Raw genomic sequence first — 17233 nt, 5'->3', positions numbered from 1 at the left:
GTCCGGCCTCAGTACCCTGACCGCGAGGGCTCGTCACACAACGTCCAGCCTCCACACCCTGACCGCGAGGGCTCGTCACACAACGTCCGGCCTCCACACCCTGACCGTGAGGGCTCATCACACAACGTACGGCCTCAGTACCCTGACCGTGAGGGCTCGTCACACAACGTCCGGCCTCCACACCCTGAACCGAGGGCTCGTCACACAACGTCCAGCCTCCACACCCTGACCGTGAGGGCTCGTCACACAACGTACGGCCTCCACACCCTGACTGTGAGGGCTCGTCACACAACGTCCAGCCTCCACACCCTGACCGTGAGGGCTCATCACACAACGTCCAGCCTCCACACCCTGACCGTGAGGGCTCATCACACAACGTCCAGCCTCCACACCCTGACCGTGAGGGCTCGTCACACAACGTCCAGCCTCAGTACCCTGACCACGAGGGCTCATCACACAACGTCCGGCCTCCACACCCTGACCGTGAGGGCTCATCACACAACGTCCGGCCTCCACACCCTGACCGCGAGGGCTCGTCACACAACGTCCGGCCTCAGTACCCTGACCACGAGGGCTCGTCACACAACGTCCAGCCTCAGTACCCTGACCGTGAGGGCTCATCACACAACGTCCGGCCTCCACACCCTGACCGTGAGGGCTCATCACACAACGTCCGGCCTCAGTACCCTGACCACGAGGGCTCGTCACACAACGTCCGGCCTCCACACCCTGACCGCGAGGGCTCGTCACACAACGTCCGGCCTCCACACCCTGACCGCGAGGGCTCGTCACACAACGTCCGGCCTCCACACCCTGACCGTGAGGGCTCGTCACACAACGACCAGCCTCCGCACCCTGAACCGAGGGCTTGTCACACAACGTCCAGCCTCCACACCCTGACCGTGAGGGCTCGTCACACAACGTCCAGCCTCCACACCCTGACCGTGAGGGCTCATCACACAACGTCCAGCCTCCACACCCTGACCGTGAGGGCTCATCACACAACGTCCGGCCTCCACACCCTGAACCGAGGGCTCGTCACACAACGTCCGGCCTCAGTACCCTGACTGTGAGGGCTCATCACACAACGTCCAGCCTCCACACCCTGACCGTGAGGGCTCGTCACACAACGTCCGGCCTCCACACCCTGACCGCGAGGGCTCATCACACAACGTCCGGCCTCAGTACCCTGACTGTGAGGGCTCATCACACAACGTCCGGCCTCAGTACCCTGACCGTGAGGGCTCGTCACACAACGTCCGGCCTCAGTACCCTGAACCGAGGGATCGTCACACAACGTCCGGCCTCCACACCCTGAACCGAGGGCTCGTCACACAACGTCCAGCCTCAGTACCCTGACCGCGAGGGCTCGTCACACAACGTCCAGCCTCCACACCCTGACTGTGAGGGCTCATCACACAACGTCCGGCCTCAGTACCCTGAACCGAGGGATCGTCACACAACGTCCGGCCTCAGTACCCTGAACCGAGGGATCGTCACACAACGTCCAGCCTCCACACCCTGAACTGAGGGCTCGTCACACAACGTCCAGCCTCCACACCCTGAACTGAGGGCTCGTCACACAACGTCCAGCCTCCACACCCTGAACCGAGGGCTCATCACACAACGTCCGGCCTCAGTACCCTGAACCGAGGGATCGTCACACAACGTCCGGCCTCAGTACCCTGAACCGAGGGATCGTCACACAACGTCCAGCCTCCACACCCTGAACTGAGGGCTCGTCACACAACGTCCAGCCTCCACACCCTGACCGCGAGGGTTCGTCAAACAACGTCCGGCCTCAGTACCCTGAACCGAGGGCTCGTCACACAACGTCCGGCCTCAGTACCCTGAGCCGAGGGCTCGTCACACAACGTCCGGCCTCCACACCCTGAACCGAGGGCTCGTCCACAACGTCCGGCCTCCGCACCCTGAACTGAGGGCTCGTCACACAACGTCCGGCCTCCGCACCCTGAGCCGAGGGCTCGTCACACAACGTCCGGCCTCCACACCCTGAACCGAGGGCTCGTCCCACAACGTCCGGCCTCCGCACCCTGAGCCGAGGGCTCGTCACACAACGTCCGGCCTCCGCACCCTGAACCGAGGGCTCGTCCCACAACGTCCGGCCTCCGCACCCTGAGCCGAGGGCTCGTCACACAACGTCCGGCCTCCGCACCCTGAACCGAGGGCTCGTCCCACAACGTCCGGCCTCCGCACCCTGACCGCGAGGGTTCGTCACACAACGTCCGGCCTCAGTACCCTGACCGCGCGGGTTCATCAAACAACGTCCGGCCTCAGTACCCTGACCGCGAGGGTTCGTCAATCAACGTCCGGCCTCAGTACCCTGAACCGAGAGCTTGTCACACAACGTCCAGCCTCAGTACCCTGACCGCGAGGGTTCGTCAAACAACGTCCGGCCTCAGTACCCTGAACCGAGGGCTCGTCCCACAACGTCCGGCCTCCACACCCTGAACCGAGGGCTCGTCACACAACGTCCGGCCTCCGCACCCTGAACCGAGGGCTCGTCCCACAACGTCCAGCCTCCGCACCCTGACCGCGAGGGCTCGTCACACAACGTCTGGCCTCAGTACCCTGAACCGAGGGCTCGTCACACAACGTCCGGCCTCAGTACCCTGAACCGAGGGCTCGTCACACAACGTCCGGCCTCCGCACCCTGAACCGAGGGCTCGTCACACAACGTCCGGCCTCAGTACCCTGAACCGAGGGCTCGTCACACAACGTCCGGCCTCCGCACCCTGAACCGAGGGCTCGTCACACAACGTCCGGCCTCAGTACCCTGAACCGAGGGCTCGTCACACAACGTCTGGCCTCAGTACCCTGAACCGAGGGCTCGTCACACAACGTCTGGCCTCAGTACCCTGAACCGAGGGCTCGTCACACAACGTCCGGCCTCCGCACCCTGAACCGAGGGCTCGTCACACAACGTCCGGCCTCAGTACCCTGAACCGAGGGCTCGTCACACAATGTCCGGCCTCCGCACCCTGAACCGAGGGCTCGTCACACAACGTCCGGCCTCAGTACCCTGACCGTGAGGGCTCGCCCCTTGTTGAGGTGCATCAGGATTTGTTAAAGCGCCGGCCTCGACGGAAGACACAAAGCGTTACAGTGTTGCTACGTCTACGTTACAATGTTGCTACTTCTATGTTACAGTGTTGCTACTTCTACGTTACAATGTTGCTCCTTCTATGTTACAGTGTTGCTACTTCTACGTTACAATGTTGCTCCTTCTATGTTACAGTGTTGCTACGTCTACGTTACAATGTTGCTCCTTCTACGTTACACTGTTGCTACTTCTATATTACAGTGTGGCTACTTCTACGTTACAATGTTGCTCCTTCTACGTTACAATGTTGCTACTTCTACATTACAATGTTGCTACTTCTATGTTACAATGTTTCTACGTCTACGTTACAATGTTGCTACTTCTACGTTACAATGTTGCTACTTCTATGTTACAATGTTTCTACGTCTACGTTACAATGTTGCTACTTCTACGTTACAATGTTGCTCCTTCTACGTTACAATGCTGCTACTTCTACGTTACAATGTTGCTACTTCTACGTTACAAGGCTCCGCGTCTGAATGGCATCACATTCCTGAGAGAGCGATGTGCAGTTTAAGTGGCACACACGAATCTGTTACATTATGTAACCGCCCCCCAACAGTTTTATTATTATCTTTAATAATCACTTGTGAAAATTATTGACTCCAGCCTGCAAATGGCTGTTCCTGAGAGAGAGAGAGAGAGAGAGAGAGAGACAGTACCCGTCTCCCCACAAAGCTTCTTTGTCTGGTCGTACAGTGAAACAGATGTGGATAATGACTCGTGGCTATTGTGGCTGGGGGAGACAACACTGTACAACTAGTTTGGACCCCCCTTACACACACACACACACACACACACACACACACACACACACACACACACACACACACACATGCACATAAAGCCTGCTTTAGCTTCACCCTTTTCCTAGTGGTTCCATATATACTCTTCTATGTAAACAAAGAGAATAATCTGTTCATTCCCATATCCTGTCTCATAAGACAGCCCCAGTTACTCTTCATGGCAGTATTATCATGGAAATAATTGTGTGTAAATTGCTTCGGGAAATTACTGTAGTTGTATTTTAGCTCACAGACCTTACAGCCCTTACAGCTCCATAGCTGTGGCCACAGAGGACAGTAAGGACCGTTTCACTGGTTTATTTTCCGATTTCCATTTTTTCCAAAACGAGAAGCTGATGTGTTTATAATTCATCATCACCGAGCCCAGTTTATGGCCTTCGCTGCCGAGTAATTTTAGCTTTCTCTGACCTTGTGTGTTGTGACTTTTTAACACGAGAACTATTTCTATACGGCGGTGTTTATCAGGGCCTTCTTTCCGCGAGGGCCAGAAGACGAAAAAGGTTTTTACATTTCCAAGGACGAAGGAGGAGTTTGTGTTCTGGGGAAACCGCCGTCTTTTGTTTCTCACACTTGTAGCGAAGTTCCTCACTTTAGCGCGTCGGCTGCGATTCCCGGCCTTCCAGCGGCATCGTCTCCAGCCCGACAACGTCCTCTCTGTAAACCGCAGCACCATAATGTGTGGATATCATCAGAATCCTAGTTTGTAGACCGCCTGTTGTGTCCGCAGACAGAATATATGGATATTTGCTCCTCGGTCAGTTCTTTACTCAAGGGAGCGTCATGAACTTCCATGCCAGAAGAGTCACCTTGCCAGCCATCACTCCTCTGTGTCTGCAGAAGCGGGTAGGGATCTTCACCGAACGCCTCTTCTCCACCGACTCTCTCCTCTTTACTTCAGAGGGCTTCCTCTGGTGAAGACTAGTCTACCGAATTACTGATCCTTTCACATTTTCCTCCTCTCCTCGTGTCTGGTCGAGGCTTCCTACGAAGTCGTTTAAATTCCTTTCAGTGTGTCGCTGTTTGTGAATCTGAACCCCATTTTGTTCCGGTACACCCACCGACATGTCAGCTGTCCTCCTGTGCAGCTAATCACGGAATCCGTCTTTGCAGTTCGTGCCGCCATGTTGCTTTGCTCTGCAGAACGTGCACGGATCCAAAATGACACACGAGGCACCCGTTCGTTCCAGCTGGCCGTGTTACCGTGCCTGCTGATCACCTCCATTAAAACCCAGTGTGAAATCCGGGTTGAGGTTGGCCGGTAACGCAAGATTCTGGGAAGACTCGCCCCAAACCCGGACCCGAGGAATGCTCTCTTTCAAAGGGAAGTGCTGCTTTATGACACAGCACGAGCGTGCCAGACAACCTCTGCATTTCTTATCCCGGGAGCAGCTCCTGGCTGCACATCGGGACAGCCGTAAGATAAGAGAGACTGCTGGCGCTCACTTTTCTGACTGTGGGTGAAAAGAGAGTGAATATTGGGGAATACAGATTGGTCTGTCAGACCTGATCCCTTCAGAGATTACTCAAACCTGATTTATGAGTCCTCTTCCCTCTCTCTCTCTCTCTCTCTCTCTCTCTCTCCCCTGGTTTACCGTCACCGTTGGTTGGGACGCGGGGCGGTTAATCCTAATGGGGCGCTAACAATGAAGTCACTGTTAATGACAGGGCTGAGCTGGAATGTAAACCATCTGACAAGTTGAAATATGTGTCCATAATGCAACGCAAACCTGCGTGACAAATACGACACGTCCGTGCGAGCCGCGTGTAGGTTACGTGCGAGGAACAGGATGCTGCGGGGAGCCGCTCGCAGCGAAGTCGTACGATCTGGACGCCGTGGAAACAGAAAGAGTCCGGTTTTCGTCGGCCAACACGTTTACGCTAATTAACCGTCTGCTGGAGGAATTTGTAGAGGCCGGGGCAGTGGCGGATCTAGAGATTTTTTTCCTGGGGTGGCAAAGGGGTGGCATGAGGTTCAAGGAGGGGGGCAATGGGCATGATTCTAAACGTGTTATTATTCAGAACTCGGATTTCATCGAATGTATTTTGTTCTCTACTGTTTGAGACGAGTTTGGTGCGGGTCTCACTGACCTTCACCATGCACGTACATAAAATATACTTTAAAAACATATTATCTGATTTATAAATGGGGTGGCAAGACTGTGTCCCAGAGGTGGCAGCTGCCACCCCTGTCGCCACCCCGTAGATCCGGGCCTGGGCCGGGGTAAAATGTGTTGCACGAGTCACGTTTATTCATCTATTTGTGTTAGTGTGAGGCGGTGGCCGACACCTCAGCGAGCTCGTCATGTTTGGTTGACAGCGTTTGGCCGCTGCTGTGAAAGTGTTGAAACCCTGCTGTGTGTTGCTGCACGACCCTCTCGGCCTGCACGACCCTCTCGGCCTGCACGACCCTCTCGGCCTGCACGACCCTCTCGGCCTGCACGACCCTCTCGGCCTGCACGACCCTCTCGGCCTGCACGACCCTCTTGGCCTGCACGACCCTCTCGGCCTGCACGACCCTCTCGGCCTGCGGTGCCCCGAGAGCGGCGTCGGTGCTCTGCATGGGCAAGTGGTGTTTCTGACGGTGTGTTTACCCCTGGCCCAGCTGGGCTTGCTCCTTTTGTTGCCTCGTTTCCTGTGTAATTTGTTGTCCCTTGATAGTGGAGCGCAGCAGTCTGTTAACTTTTTATTTCAGCACAGCGCTGTACAAATAAAGACGTTATTATTATTCTGCCGGGGCTGTCGTCTGGGCAGTTGTGTGTACAGTACCAGCCCACGTGATGTGGGTCGGTGCTTGGCCGGGCTGGATCCCACCAGTCACACCACCGCACAAGTCAAAGCGACCGCTGAGAGACGCCGATAAAACGGGCTCGGTACAACCGTGGGGAAGCCGGTTCCATCTGGAGCCGTGAATTTCGGGCTCACCCAGCGCCGTTGCAGCGAAGGGCACGGAGGAAGGTTTGTGGTTTCTCAGATAGCGCAGGCCTGAGGCCACCGCTCCGGCACTCAGCGATAGAGCTGCAGCTGTGGGAGTGCAGTTCAAGGTAAAACCAGAGTACTCTAATTGGCGAAATGGCCCGCGCAATCCCGTCCTTGAGATAAGGAGGACTTATAGAGAAGTTTATGCTCCAGCAAGCTATATTTAGGGCTGCACACTCGATGTCTGGATTCCCTCTCCCTTGTCCTGACTTTATTTTGCAGTTCATTGAAAGGCCACGGAAACGCGACACATTATGTTTAGCCCCCCCCCCCTCCCCCTGTGAGGTTGGTATAACCACTTTAACCAGCAGTTTGCTCAACCCAACGTGGGGCTGGATGCAGGTTTCAGTTATGCAGCAGTACCGCTTTACATTTCATTGCAAAATACTGTACAGCCCTTAAAGAAAAGTAGACTTGCATCGGTTCTTTTTTAATGCAACACAGGGTTGGACCTCTCACGTCACCCTTTTAACCTTGCACGCACAAAACAGCTCTAAACTATATCGAGCAGCTTTTGCTTTCTCTGCACAAACATGTTGTGAGAGCGGTTGTCGGATGGGTGGGTTTCCGCCTTTGAAGAGAAACTCTTTTAACGGCATTTTCTATCACTGCTGTATTTGCTCTCACTCTGTGTCTCCCCCCCCCCCCCAGCCCGTAATGATGGTGCAATCCTGCACAGTGTGTCATTGTTTTAAGTCCCCCCCCCCCCGAATGATTAAATGACGTTACTGGCACAGATGTCACATTTTAGTGGCTTTGATCGAACTCCAAATTTGAGTTGCACAGCGAGACTGACTCTGCTGCTATTCACCCACGTGGAGAAAACGGTTACTGTCCTCATGCACAACACATCTGCATGAAAGCAGGACATCCCTGGACAGTGCCATGAAGGGAAAACATGCATTTGACTGACAAACTGCAGTCGGACACATGAAGGCTGATCAAACACGAGCGAGTCGACGCAGCGGCTCAGGGCTTCTGTCTGATGAATACAGCTCTTTGTGTTCTCTGATAAAGACAGCAAGAGTTCACTGCTGCACATTACCCAACCTGGCCACTCATTCAAAACCCTTTACCAATGATTAACGGTACCGTGCACTGCATACTGGCATTAAACCTGGTCTGAGAAAAGAAAAAAGAAAAAGATATGTAATGGTATTATAAATAAGCCGAGATACACCCATAGTACTCTAGTCTGAAGGAGTTACCGAGTTTAGTCTAGCTGATAACTGCAAATGGAAAGCCCGTCCTAAATCTAAGGGACCATTGCTTTCATGACCTGTATGCCGTTTGCCCTGTTATTTATGATTATTGTTATTATAAGTAGTGCCGTTTCTGTTGCTACTTGCAGCGCTGTTGTTTTTAGTTCTACTGCAATGCAACGTTTGATATTCCCTAAATGATCCCTGGAGGTTTTCATATGCTCATTTTTAAAGAAAAGTGCCACACAACAACGGCCTCTCAGAAAAGATAAATATTAGTCCTGTATTTAAGTTATCGGAACATTATACCGTGTGTGAATAAGAAGCAAACTGACTGCTCGATAAGACAATTGTCCACAGGACCTGCATTTCTACCATATATACCTTAAATACCATATATTTTCATATATACCATACCATATTTTTTCCACATATACTATACCATATTTTTGTTTTCATCATACTTACATTAAAAATAAATGATAATAGCAATAATTCTAGAGGCATAGCATTTATAACTGTTGCATTTGTGCACAAAGTGCACTAGTAGAGTTAATCACAAAGGTCTAGCAGTCATTATTAGACAAGTATTCTGCTGTCTGATATTGAGGCACATTTTGTAGTTTTATACAAGGTTGAAATTTCCCTTTGGATAGGAAACTCTGGAAACAGTACTCCATTGCATATACATATCTTCTTCTTCTCCATTGCATATATATCTTCTTCTTCTCCATTACATATATATCTTCTTCTTCTCCATTGCATACTATATATCTTCTTCTTCCTTCTTCTCCATTGCATATAGTATATCTCCGTCTTCCTTCTTCTCCATTGCATATAGTATATCTCCGTCTTCCTTCTTCTCCATTGCATGTACATACATACATACATACATACATACATACATACATACATACATACATACATACATACATACATACACATACATACATACATACATACATACATACATACATACATACATGCCCCAACAGCATAAAGAGTAACCGGCAGTACTTGTTTGAAGCGGTGTGATGGTATATCACTTGTTTATTGTGCTTTGCAGAATTCTTACTAAGAAACTAGGTTGTTAGGATCATGGTACTTGTGCTACAGTTGTGATCAATTAAGCTGTGTTCCATAACATTAGTTAGTATATTCCTTTTTTCCTGTTATGTGTTTGCACCAGTTCCTGATAAATAATACAGTCAGTGTGACGGACTTTTAAGTGGTATTTGTATGTTTTTTTATCGGTTTCTGAAACAATGCATTGCGTAGTTGGTTAGCATTTAGCTAGCATTAATCTTTATTGCGGTATGTTTACTTTATTGGTCTATTAAACATTTTTTGTTTACATTTTTTGTCTCTATTTTTTGTTTTGGAACTGTTAGCAATAGCGCTGTTGGTTCTTCTTGAGATATTTTGTGGTGCAATAAATAATTAACATATTACAGTGATAGACCAGTGGCTATAACTGAGATTTCAGATCTGCCCTGTGTGTTAGTTTGTGTCCCAATTCTCATAGGTAGCCCTTCCATATGCCGTTTGCTATTGTGATCAGTAACAAAACTAGAAGTTATTGGCTGCATTTTGTGAGCGCTGTCAGACCGGGTGCATGTACGGGGTAGTTAGACGTTAATGTTTGATCTTAAACCTTAATGCAGAGCCTCCTGAAAGTGTATCTGCAGTGTGCATGATGTTGATAGAGATGAAGTTGATGTTTAATGGATTTTATGAGGACATTAAACTGATGCGAGGCTGATAAGTGGATACTAGAGGGACGCTCAGTATGCAAATGCAAGCCCTACTTACCATCGGCATATCTATGTTGGCTCTGCTGTGAATGTGTTTGGAGGGGGATGATCTTAAGATGCAGGAATGCATTGCTAAGCCTCCTTGAGCTGTAATGGGACTAAGCCTACAAAACATCAGTAAAGGAAGGTGCACTTGATAACCCCTGTAACATGTCTGCACTTGTACTCAAACTCCTGTAAGAGTGAGCTCGAGAGATGGGCCAATAGATTCACGATGGCATGGCCTGATATCCTCCACAGCAGCGGTGCTCCATCATAAACTGGGCATTGTGTGCATGCGGGTTTTCATAACAACCCGACACTACACCAGCTGATTTCATCAATTAGTCATCCCCTGTCTGGCTGTGCATGTGCAAATTTGTGAAATCATCTGGTTAAGTGTTAGGCTGGAATGAGAACCTGCATACACATGGATTTCCCTGGCACTTGATTAAGTACCAGTGCTCTGCAGCTACCACCAGCAAGTTACTGTATATTGTGTTTGGACTCGGCTGAATGGATTAGCTGGTTATATGATTTGAGTGTCTGTATGAATACTGACTCTGGAATGTGGCCCAGAGGATTGTTGCATCATATCCTGTATTACAGTAAAAAGGGATATTATTAGATTATTAGCATGCATGTGTGTGTGTGTGTGTGTGTGTTGTAAAGGTGAGTTCGGGTTCAGATAGATCCAAGTGAAAATCAGCTGCGCTGGTTCCAGTGCGAGTCTTCTGTAAAGGCTCTGGCAAATACTCTCAAGTCTTTTTTTCGAGCCGGTATATTTTGCTGCAGGACACAAAATGCGTCAGCGAAGAAGGATTTAATTACACGATCCTCTGATTAGATGATTTTATCTTGCGGTGGTCCATTTTGAGTTTTTTTTTTTAAGGCCTGAAAATTTAAATAAGGAACTGAAACACTTCTGATAGACTGTGGGAAGGGGCAATTACGTCATTGCTCTTAGGTGTATTTATTTTCCAGAGCAATCTTTTCTAAACAGCATCTGAACAGGTTAAAGCTAGGCTCGATTCAGACCAGCAACATTTAAAAACACCCATTATACGAAGACTGCTGCATGCTGCATGCTGCATGCGCTGTGTACGGCAGCTCTCCGTCAGTCCCTTTTATGAAATAGACATTATTGTGTAAATAGGTCACAGCGACCGATATAGAAGCTTTGCTGTGTGTGTGTGATTGGATTAGTTTCGTGGCTCAGATTGAATTTCACCTTCCAAAAACTTTAAGTGGCTTTGTGTATCCACTTGACCTTTAAAGTAAACTCTGCAGAAAATAGACATATTTCCAGTTGATATGTGCTGAGTAATACTAAACCCCGTCTGCAACGGTGATACCCTGAAAGCTGACAGACCCGATCCCTGTTCCTGCTGAAACGCGAGCCCCAAATGATTTGATTTAAGCCACTTCTCAGGAAGTTCGTACCTCATAAAAGCCCAACCAATATCCCCTCGCCATGCATTTCCCACCGTCGCTGCGGCGGAAAAGGCACACGATTCCCGCTGCTTCGCTCGTTTCATTTAAGATGAATCTGTCACGTTGGGCTGCTGTGTGAAGCAGTGCAGTCGTAGGTTGCTATCTACGTCCGTCGTTTGGTTAATGTTTGACTAAATTGGAGCAAAAATGTTGCAGATAATCAATAAGCTTCATGGTAAGTGTGGTACAGTATTAATCTCGGGGCGGGGGGGGGGGGGACGCCGGCTGCTCAGCTAATGTCTGTAATGCGGGCCCTCTGGCTTTTGTTGGGTACCTGCAAAAGGAGATCTGTGGCTGTTTTGTCTTGTAAAGCTCCATGCGGACTGATTAAACACGAGATGGTTTACTTCATTGAGAGGTGATGTCATAGCTGGAAACTCTCATTCGCTGATGGCTCTTCAGGGGTTCTAGCCCCGACCCTGTTGGAGTGCTCTGACCTCCTTTTTCCCCACAAAAGAGAGCAGACTTGTCCTGCCCAGCCGACCCGCCTTAAACCACCAATAGAGCTCACCGAGAGAAAAGAGGCAGCCAGTTGGTCTTTACTGTGCCCATCTCCCTGCCCCCCTCTCCCCGCCCACCTCTGTCAACTTTAGACGGAGTTGACCCAACTAGCATTACATTTAACCAGCACCTTTGTAACTGCTCTCAGGGCTCTTCGAGGGCTTTATGCAGGGAGCGCGGCTTGTCATGGGTGTGTGAATGTGAATAGGGAGGGGGTAGGAGCCTTCTCTCTCTCTCTCGCTCTCTCTCTCTCTCTCCCCCTCCCCCTCCCCCTCCTTGTGAATGGAGCAGACGGATCCTTGGCTTCTTGACGGTGGTGGGAAAACATAGCAGATGATTGGTTATCGGGCCCCAGTGACACAGATCAGTGGAGTCAGGAAAACTGTGTGCTAAGAGAGGCAACTTCATCTACTTAGCTCACTTCAGCTCTACTGCAGTACAGAGCTAGAAAGAGGAAGTAAAAAAAAAAAAAGAGAGAGAGAAAGACGGACAGACAGAGAGACAAGCGGACGGACGGACGGACGGGGAGAGTGATAGAGAGACTCTTTGCCTCCCAACTAACACTTGCCGTGTTGTCTGATGCATGTTTCTATGTTCCTTACAAAAGCCTTTTTTTTGCAATGCTGTGCACTCAGCCCTACATAGGCTGCAGAGCTAGCCCAAATTCGCAACTCTGCTTGGCTCCAAATTGCGGGGTGAGTACTCGAAGATGGATCAATTTGTCATGTCTTGATGTCTCCATGCAGTTATTGCAAGATTATTGCAGCTTCATTATTCCCCCCCCCCCCCCACAGGCTCAACCGTCTGCTGTAGGCTGTATGTTCTGCACATTGTTCTGTACCTTGTAAAACTATGATCAACTCTTATTTTGCTGGCGACAGCTGCTGCTGTGTTCAACAGGGGCTGAATGATGTCGCGGCTCAGACTGATTATTCTGCAGGACGCTGGTGGAAATTTAAAACTGTGCATTGCATCCTTAACACTAAAACATGTTACTTGCTCTCCTTTTTCTTATGAGCTAAAATACCCTGATTCACTGGAGAAATGTTTTACACTGGCTTTTTTTTTTTTTGCAGGTAATTAAAGTGTACAATGAGGACAACACCAGCAGGGCAGTGGAGGTTCCACATGACATCACTGCTCGGGACATATGCCAGCTATTTGTCTTGAAGAACCATTATGTTGATGACCACAGCTGGACTCTTTTCGAGCATCTCTCCCATCTCGGCATTGGTATGCTTTCCTCTGTTTCTCGGCATGACAGGATAACGTGAATACTTATCCGACACCGTGTTTGTTCATCGTCATACAAATCCTCTGCCCGTTACAGTGCAACTCAGTGTCAAAAGTGCACAGCAAAGCTAAAACGCAGCAGAGGCTTTAACCCGAGTTGGTCAGGATAGGTGACTAACTCGTGGTCTCCAGAGCCTCAGAGGTGTAAAACCCCTTCCCTCTACTTAACACCAAGACCTCTGGTGCCTCGCTGTCTATGTGTGATCATGCTGTCAATCAAGCTTTCTTTAAAATAAAGACTGCATAAACTGCTGTTTCACGCTGAGCGAATATGAATGATCAGAGTCCTGCACGGTGATTGATCCTGTAATGTTCGGTGTGTGTGTGTGTGTGTGTGTGTGTGTGTGTGAGTGAGGGTTCGTTGCGGGGGAGCTTAATCACTCGCTATCAAGATAAGTATGAAAACATCAGTGTCTGTGATCATACTCATCCTCTCGTGATGAAGACAGGGATAAATAAATACAAGAGAACTATTCATGTCTCATATCGCCTCCATTCTGAGCCATGGAGCTCGCTGGCGTGCAGGCTCTCCTCAGCTGCCCGCTGTTTGTGATGGCACACCAGCAGTCTCGTTTCAACCCACACATTCTGACCGCCGCCCGGGCTGATTTATAACGTATTCATCCATGTGAACCGAGGGAGAGTTATTTTCATTACACATATTATAGGTTCCTCTTTGCTTTCGGTGAAATGTAGTGATGAGAAGCAGCAGTGCTCTTGATATTTCCAGCCAGGATCACACTAAAATACTCTTTTTAAGGCCTAATTGACTGGTAAAAGACTTGGCAGGACACATCTGACAACCGGCTTTCACCGATTCCAGTCGTAGATAAGCGCACTTGTTCCCGCTGCAGCGCGGCGATGCAGAAGGGAGCATGTCTATGTTCCTTCGGCCCTACGCTCCCTCCCCCTAACCCAACTATATCAATTCAGGAGGGAACGCAGGGCTGACCCCGATGCACACGTTTGCCAGCGAGCTCAGACTTGTCCAGATTCCAGTCGAAAAAAATCCAACATGTTTGATATCATCGTGACGGCTCCGACTGGTTGAAGGCTTGATCGGGCGGTGAGCGATCTGGATCTCAAAACACGGAACGTGACGAGACAACGTGTGCCGACTGTCCGTTATGAGCTGCCCTATTTTGCGCAGATTCTCCACGATCCTGGAAGTGAGTTGTGTCCGTGGTTCTAAGTGGCCCTCTTAAACGTTCTGCCGTGTCTCCTGGCTGGAGTAGCATGGACATCGCAGGACACTGGTCTAGTAGTTTGCAAATGAAACGGAGAGCTGTAGAAGCATTTCTGATATAAAGGTTTGCACCGGTATGTGTACCGCAGAACATTCCCTCGACTTTCTAGTGGAAAGCGGACCAGGGATGATGTCGAATATAGCTGTGGCCATGCAAACCGGCCAGAGACGGAATATCATGTTTTATATTCATATACATTGGTATAAGAATTCATATGTAGGATGATGAGATGACCAGATTAATCTGTGTTCTTTTACTGTCCTTTAAAAAAAACATTTTTCTTTTGGCCATGTACACTAAAACTCGTTGGAATTGTTTGTGGCCTTGTCTTACGTACTTATTCTTATCAGTAACATGAGTACAAATGCAGAATCAGTACACATATAGTGTATTGTACAACACAACAAATGCTTTTAACAAATGTATATATTTATAAAACAGTTGGACAAGTAATTATTGCCAAGAACCAGGAACCAATACGTCAGATCAAATTCGCCATCCCGAGCCAGTCGTTGGTGGGGATGCTGGAAGGTGTGATGTTTCACCGTCCAGCTGTTCTGATATGCAGACTGACAAAACGCTGCCGTTCCAATGGGAAATACCTGCAGACAGCTGTTAAAAAATACCTTCCCTGAATTCAGCGGTCATTTTGGATTTTAGGAAGTGACCTAATGCCTCGTTTCTTAGAAGTGACTTTTCCTTAGTGATTAAACTCTGAAATGTTGTTGGTGATCAAACAGCCAGGCCTGAAGTTCATAACATGCACCTCACGTCATAAAATATCATGCAGTAAAGTTTTGCATTGTGGTTTTATTTTATTTTACAACAGTTTTATGACTGATGAACTGTATATCTGCATATTAGAACGTTAATTTATGTAAAGTTTTACAGGGGCTTCATGTGAGCACAGATGATGTCAGGAGAGTGCTCCGCAGTGTCAATCCCAGGAAGGCTGCTGGCCCAGGCGGCATTCCAGGGAGGGCACTCAGTTACAGTTTACAAGTAAAACTTTACATTAATGCAACGCTTTACTTGTAAACTGCAAGTAAAGTCAGTTTTAGTTTATTATCAGTCTGACAAAGAAAATAGGGATAAATTCGTCCTTTCAGCCGTACCTCAGGTGCCTTGGTGTCTTTGGTTTGCAGGAGCAGCTTGCAAACCAAATGATACCTCCTCACAATTAAGCTCCATGTCTTACTCACGTTGCAGCTGAAAGTAAAGTAAAGGTTAGGCAGTCGTTGACTTTCCGCCTCTTGCTGTCAACAGAGCGAACCATTGAAGACCATGAGTCTGTTATGGAGGTGCTATCGGGCTGGGGGATGGACACAGACAACCGGCTGTATTTTAGGAAGAACTACGCTAAATACGAATTCTTCAAGAAACCCCTGGTGAGTCCATGATGGAATGGCTGTGAATTGAGTTAGTTCATCTTCAGCCCTGTACACCATTTGTTGTAGCCAGGTTACCCCATATAGCTGATATTTTGTGGGGCTATGGATAAATTCAGTTGTACTCGGTGATGTTCTAACTGACGATGCCCTCGTGTTGGCAGGAGTTCTTCCCAGATCACATGGTCTCAATATCCAATGAAACCAATGGGACGATGAATCATTCTCAGCTTATACAGGTATCACAGATTCTGTCTGTTTACAGTAATGCCCTCTACACTGCCTTGCATTATGAGTTGAGTTGGCCCTTTTTTTACCTTTCTGAATCTTTGAAAATCTACTGTACATATCCATCTATGGACAGTTGTTTCTCTATACAACACAGACCTTTCTAAACTCCAGCACTTGTCCAGAGATCCATGGACACCTTCATGCCAAAGAGCAAGGCAGGAAGTCCTGGAAGAAGTTCTACTTTGTCTTGAGGAGGTCAGGGCTTTATTTCTCCAATAAGGGAACTTCCAAGGTCAGTGAACATTAACTGCTCCACTTATTGCGATGGTTCATTGATGTCATTCATTTTGAATTACTACATTTGCCATTACATTTGCATTTAAGACATACAGGTGATGCTGTTATCCAGAGCCAATTGCCATGAAAGAGTAGTTAGGGCTTCTGTAACTTGCTCAAGGACACTACAGCTGGACTCCTATTGAAGGGGTTGAACTTGTGACCTCTCCGTTATGGGCTGGTACCTCTAATAATTAAGCCACTCCATCACCATTCAGGTGGTAGTTAAGTCAAAGCAGGTGTGTCGCATTAGTTCTCTCGGTGGCCCGGTGGTCAGCACTGCTGCCTCACAGCAAGAAGGTCCTGGGTTTGAACCCCAGGTCGTCCCAGGTCCTTTCTGTGTGGAGTTTGCATGTTCTCCCTGTGTCTGTGTGGGTTTCCTCCGGGTGCTCCGGTTTCCTCCCACCATCAAAAAGACATGCATGTTAGGGTTTATACTCCTGCCTGTGCCCCTGAGCAAGGCAACGGAAAGAAGAACGGGAGTTGGTCCCCGGGGGCTGCAGCTGCCCACTGCTCCTATACAATAGGATGCAGAGAACAAATGTCATTGTAACCTGTACAATGATAAAATAAAGTGGCTTTCTTCTTATTATTATTATTGTGTAAAAAAAAATCCAATTTCTGTTGTAACAATATGTTTTTGCATCATGTTGTTGCCGTTACATGAACACCTATCAACATGTGTTGGTGTTTCTCATTTTCCAGCTAGATTTGAGTGCACTTATTCTCTTACAGTATGTCAAGGAAGGGGGAAAAATACCCCACCTAATCTCTGATTCCATCAGTAGAGATTCCTCATAGTCGTTCTTCGTACAGGAAGTGGGGTCATGCGTTCACAGAGT

At 48.7% G+C, this 17233-nt stretch overlaps 1 protein-coding gene across 4 annotated transcripts in view; it reads left to right on the top strand.

Annotated features, from left to right (window-relative positions):
* The window catches only part of grb14 (growth factor receptor-bound protein 14), a 44731-nt gene that overhangs the window by 15582 nt on the left and 11916 nt on the right, over positions 1 to 17233 (top strand). For 2 of the 4 annotated variants that reach the window (XM_056289281.1, XM_056289277.1), the window contains exons 3-6: positions 12973 to 13129; positions 15703 to 15824; positions 15989 to 16063; positions 16189 to 16347. In XM_056289281.1, the coding sequence (XP_056145256.1) occupies positions 12973 to 13129; positions 15703 to 15824; positions 15989 to 16063; positions 16189 to 16347 (513 nt within the window). Of the gene's footprint in view, positions 1 to 12035; positions 12592 to 12972; positions 13130 to 15702; positions 15825 to 15988; positions 16064 to 16188; positions 16348 to 17233 lie in introns of those variants that run through there. The other 2 variants (XM_056289282.1, XM_056289280.1) reach the window with 2 other exon arrangements.

This window comes from Lampris incognitus, chromosome 11, assembly GCF_029633865.1.
Source record: "Lampris incognitus isolate fLamInc1 chromosome 11, fLamInc1.hap2, whole genome shotgun sequence".
In the NCBI taxonomy this organism is placed as follows: domain Eukaryota; kingdom Metazoa; phylum Chordata; class Actinopteri; order Lampriformes; family Lampridae; genus Lampris; species Lampris incognitus.
This window is presented reverse-complemented; position numbering and strand designations above follow the sequence as displayed.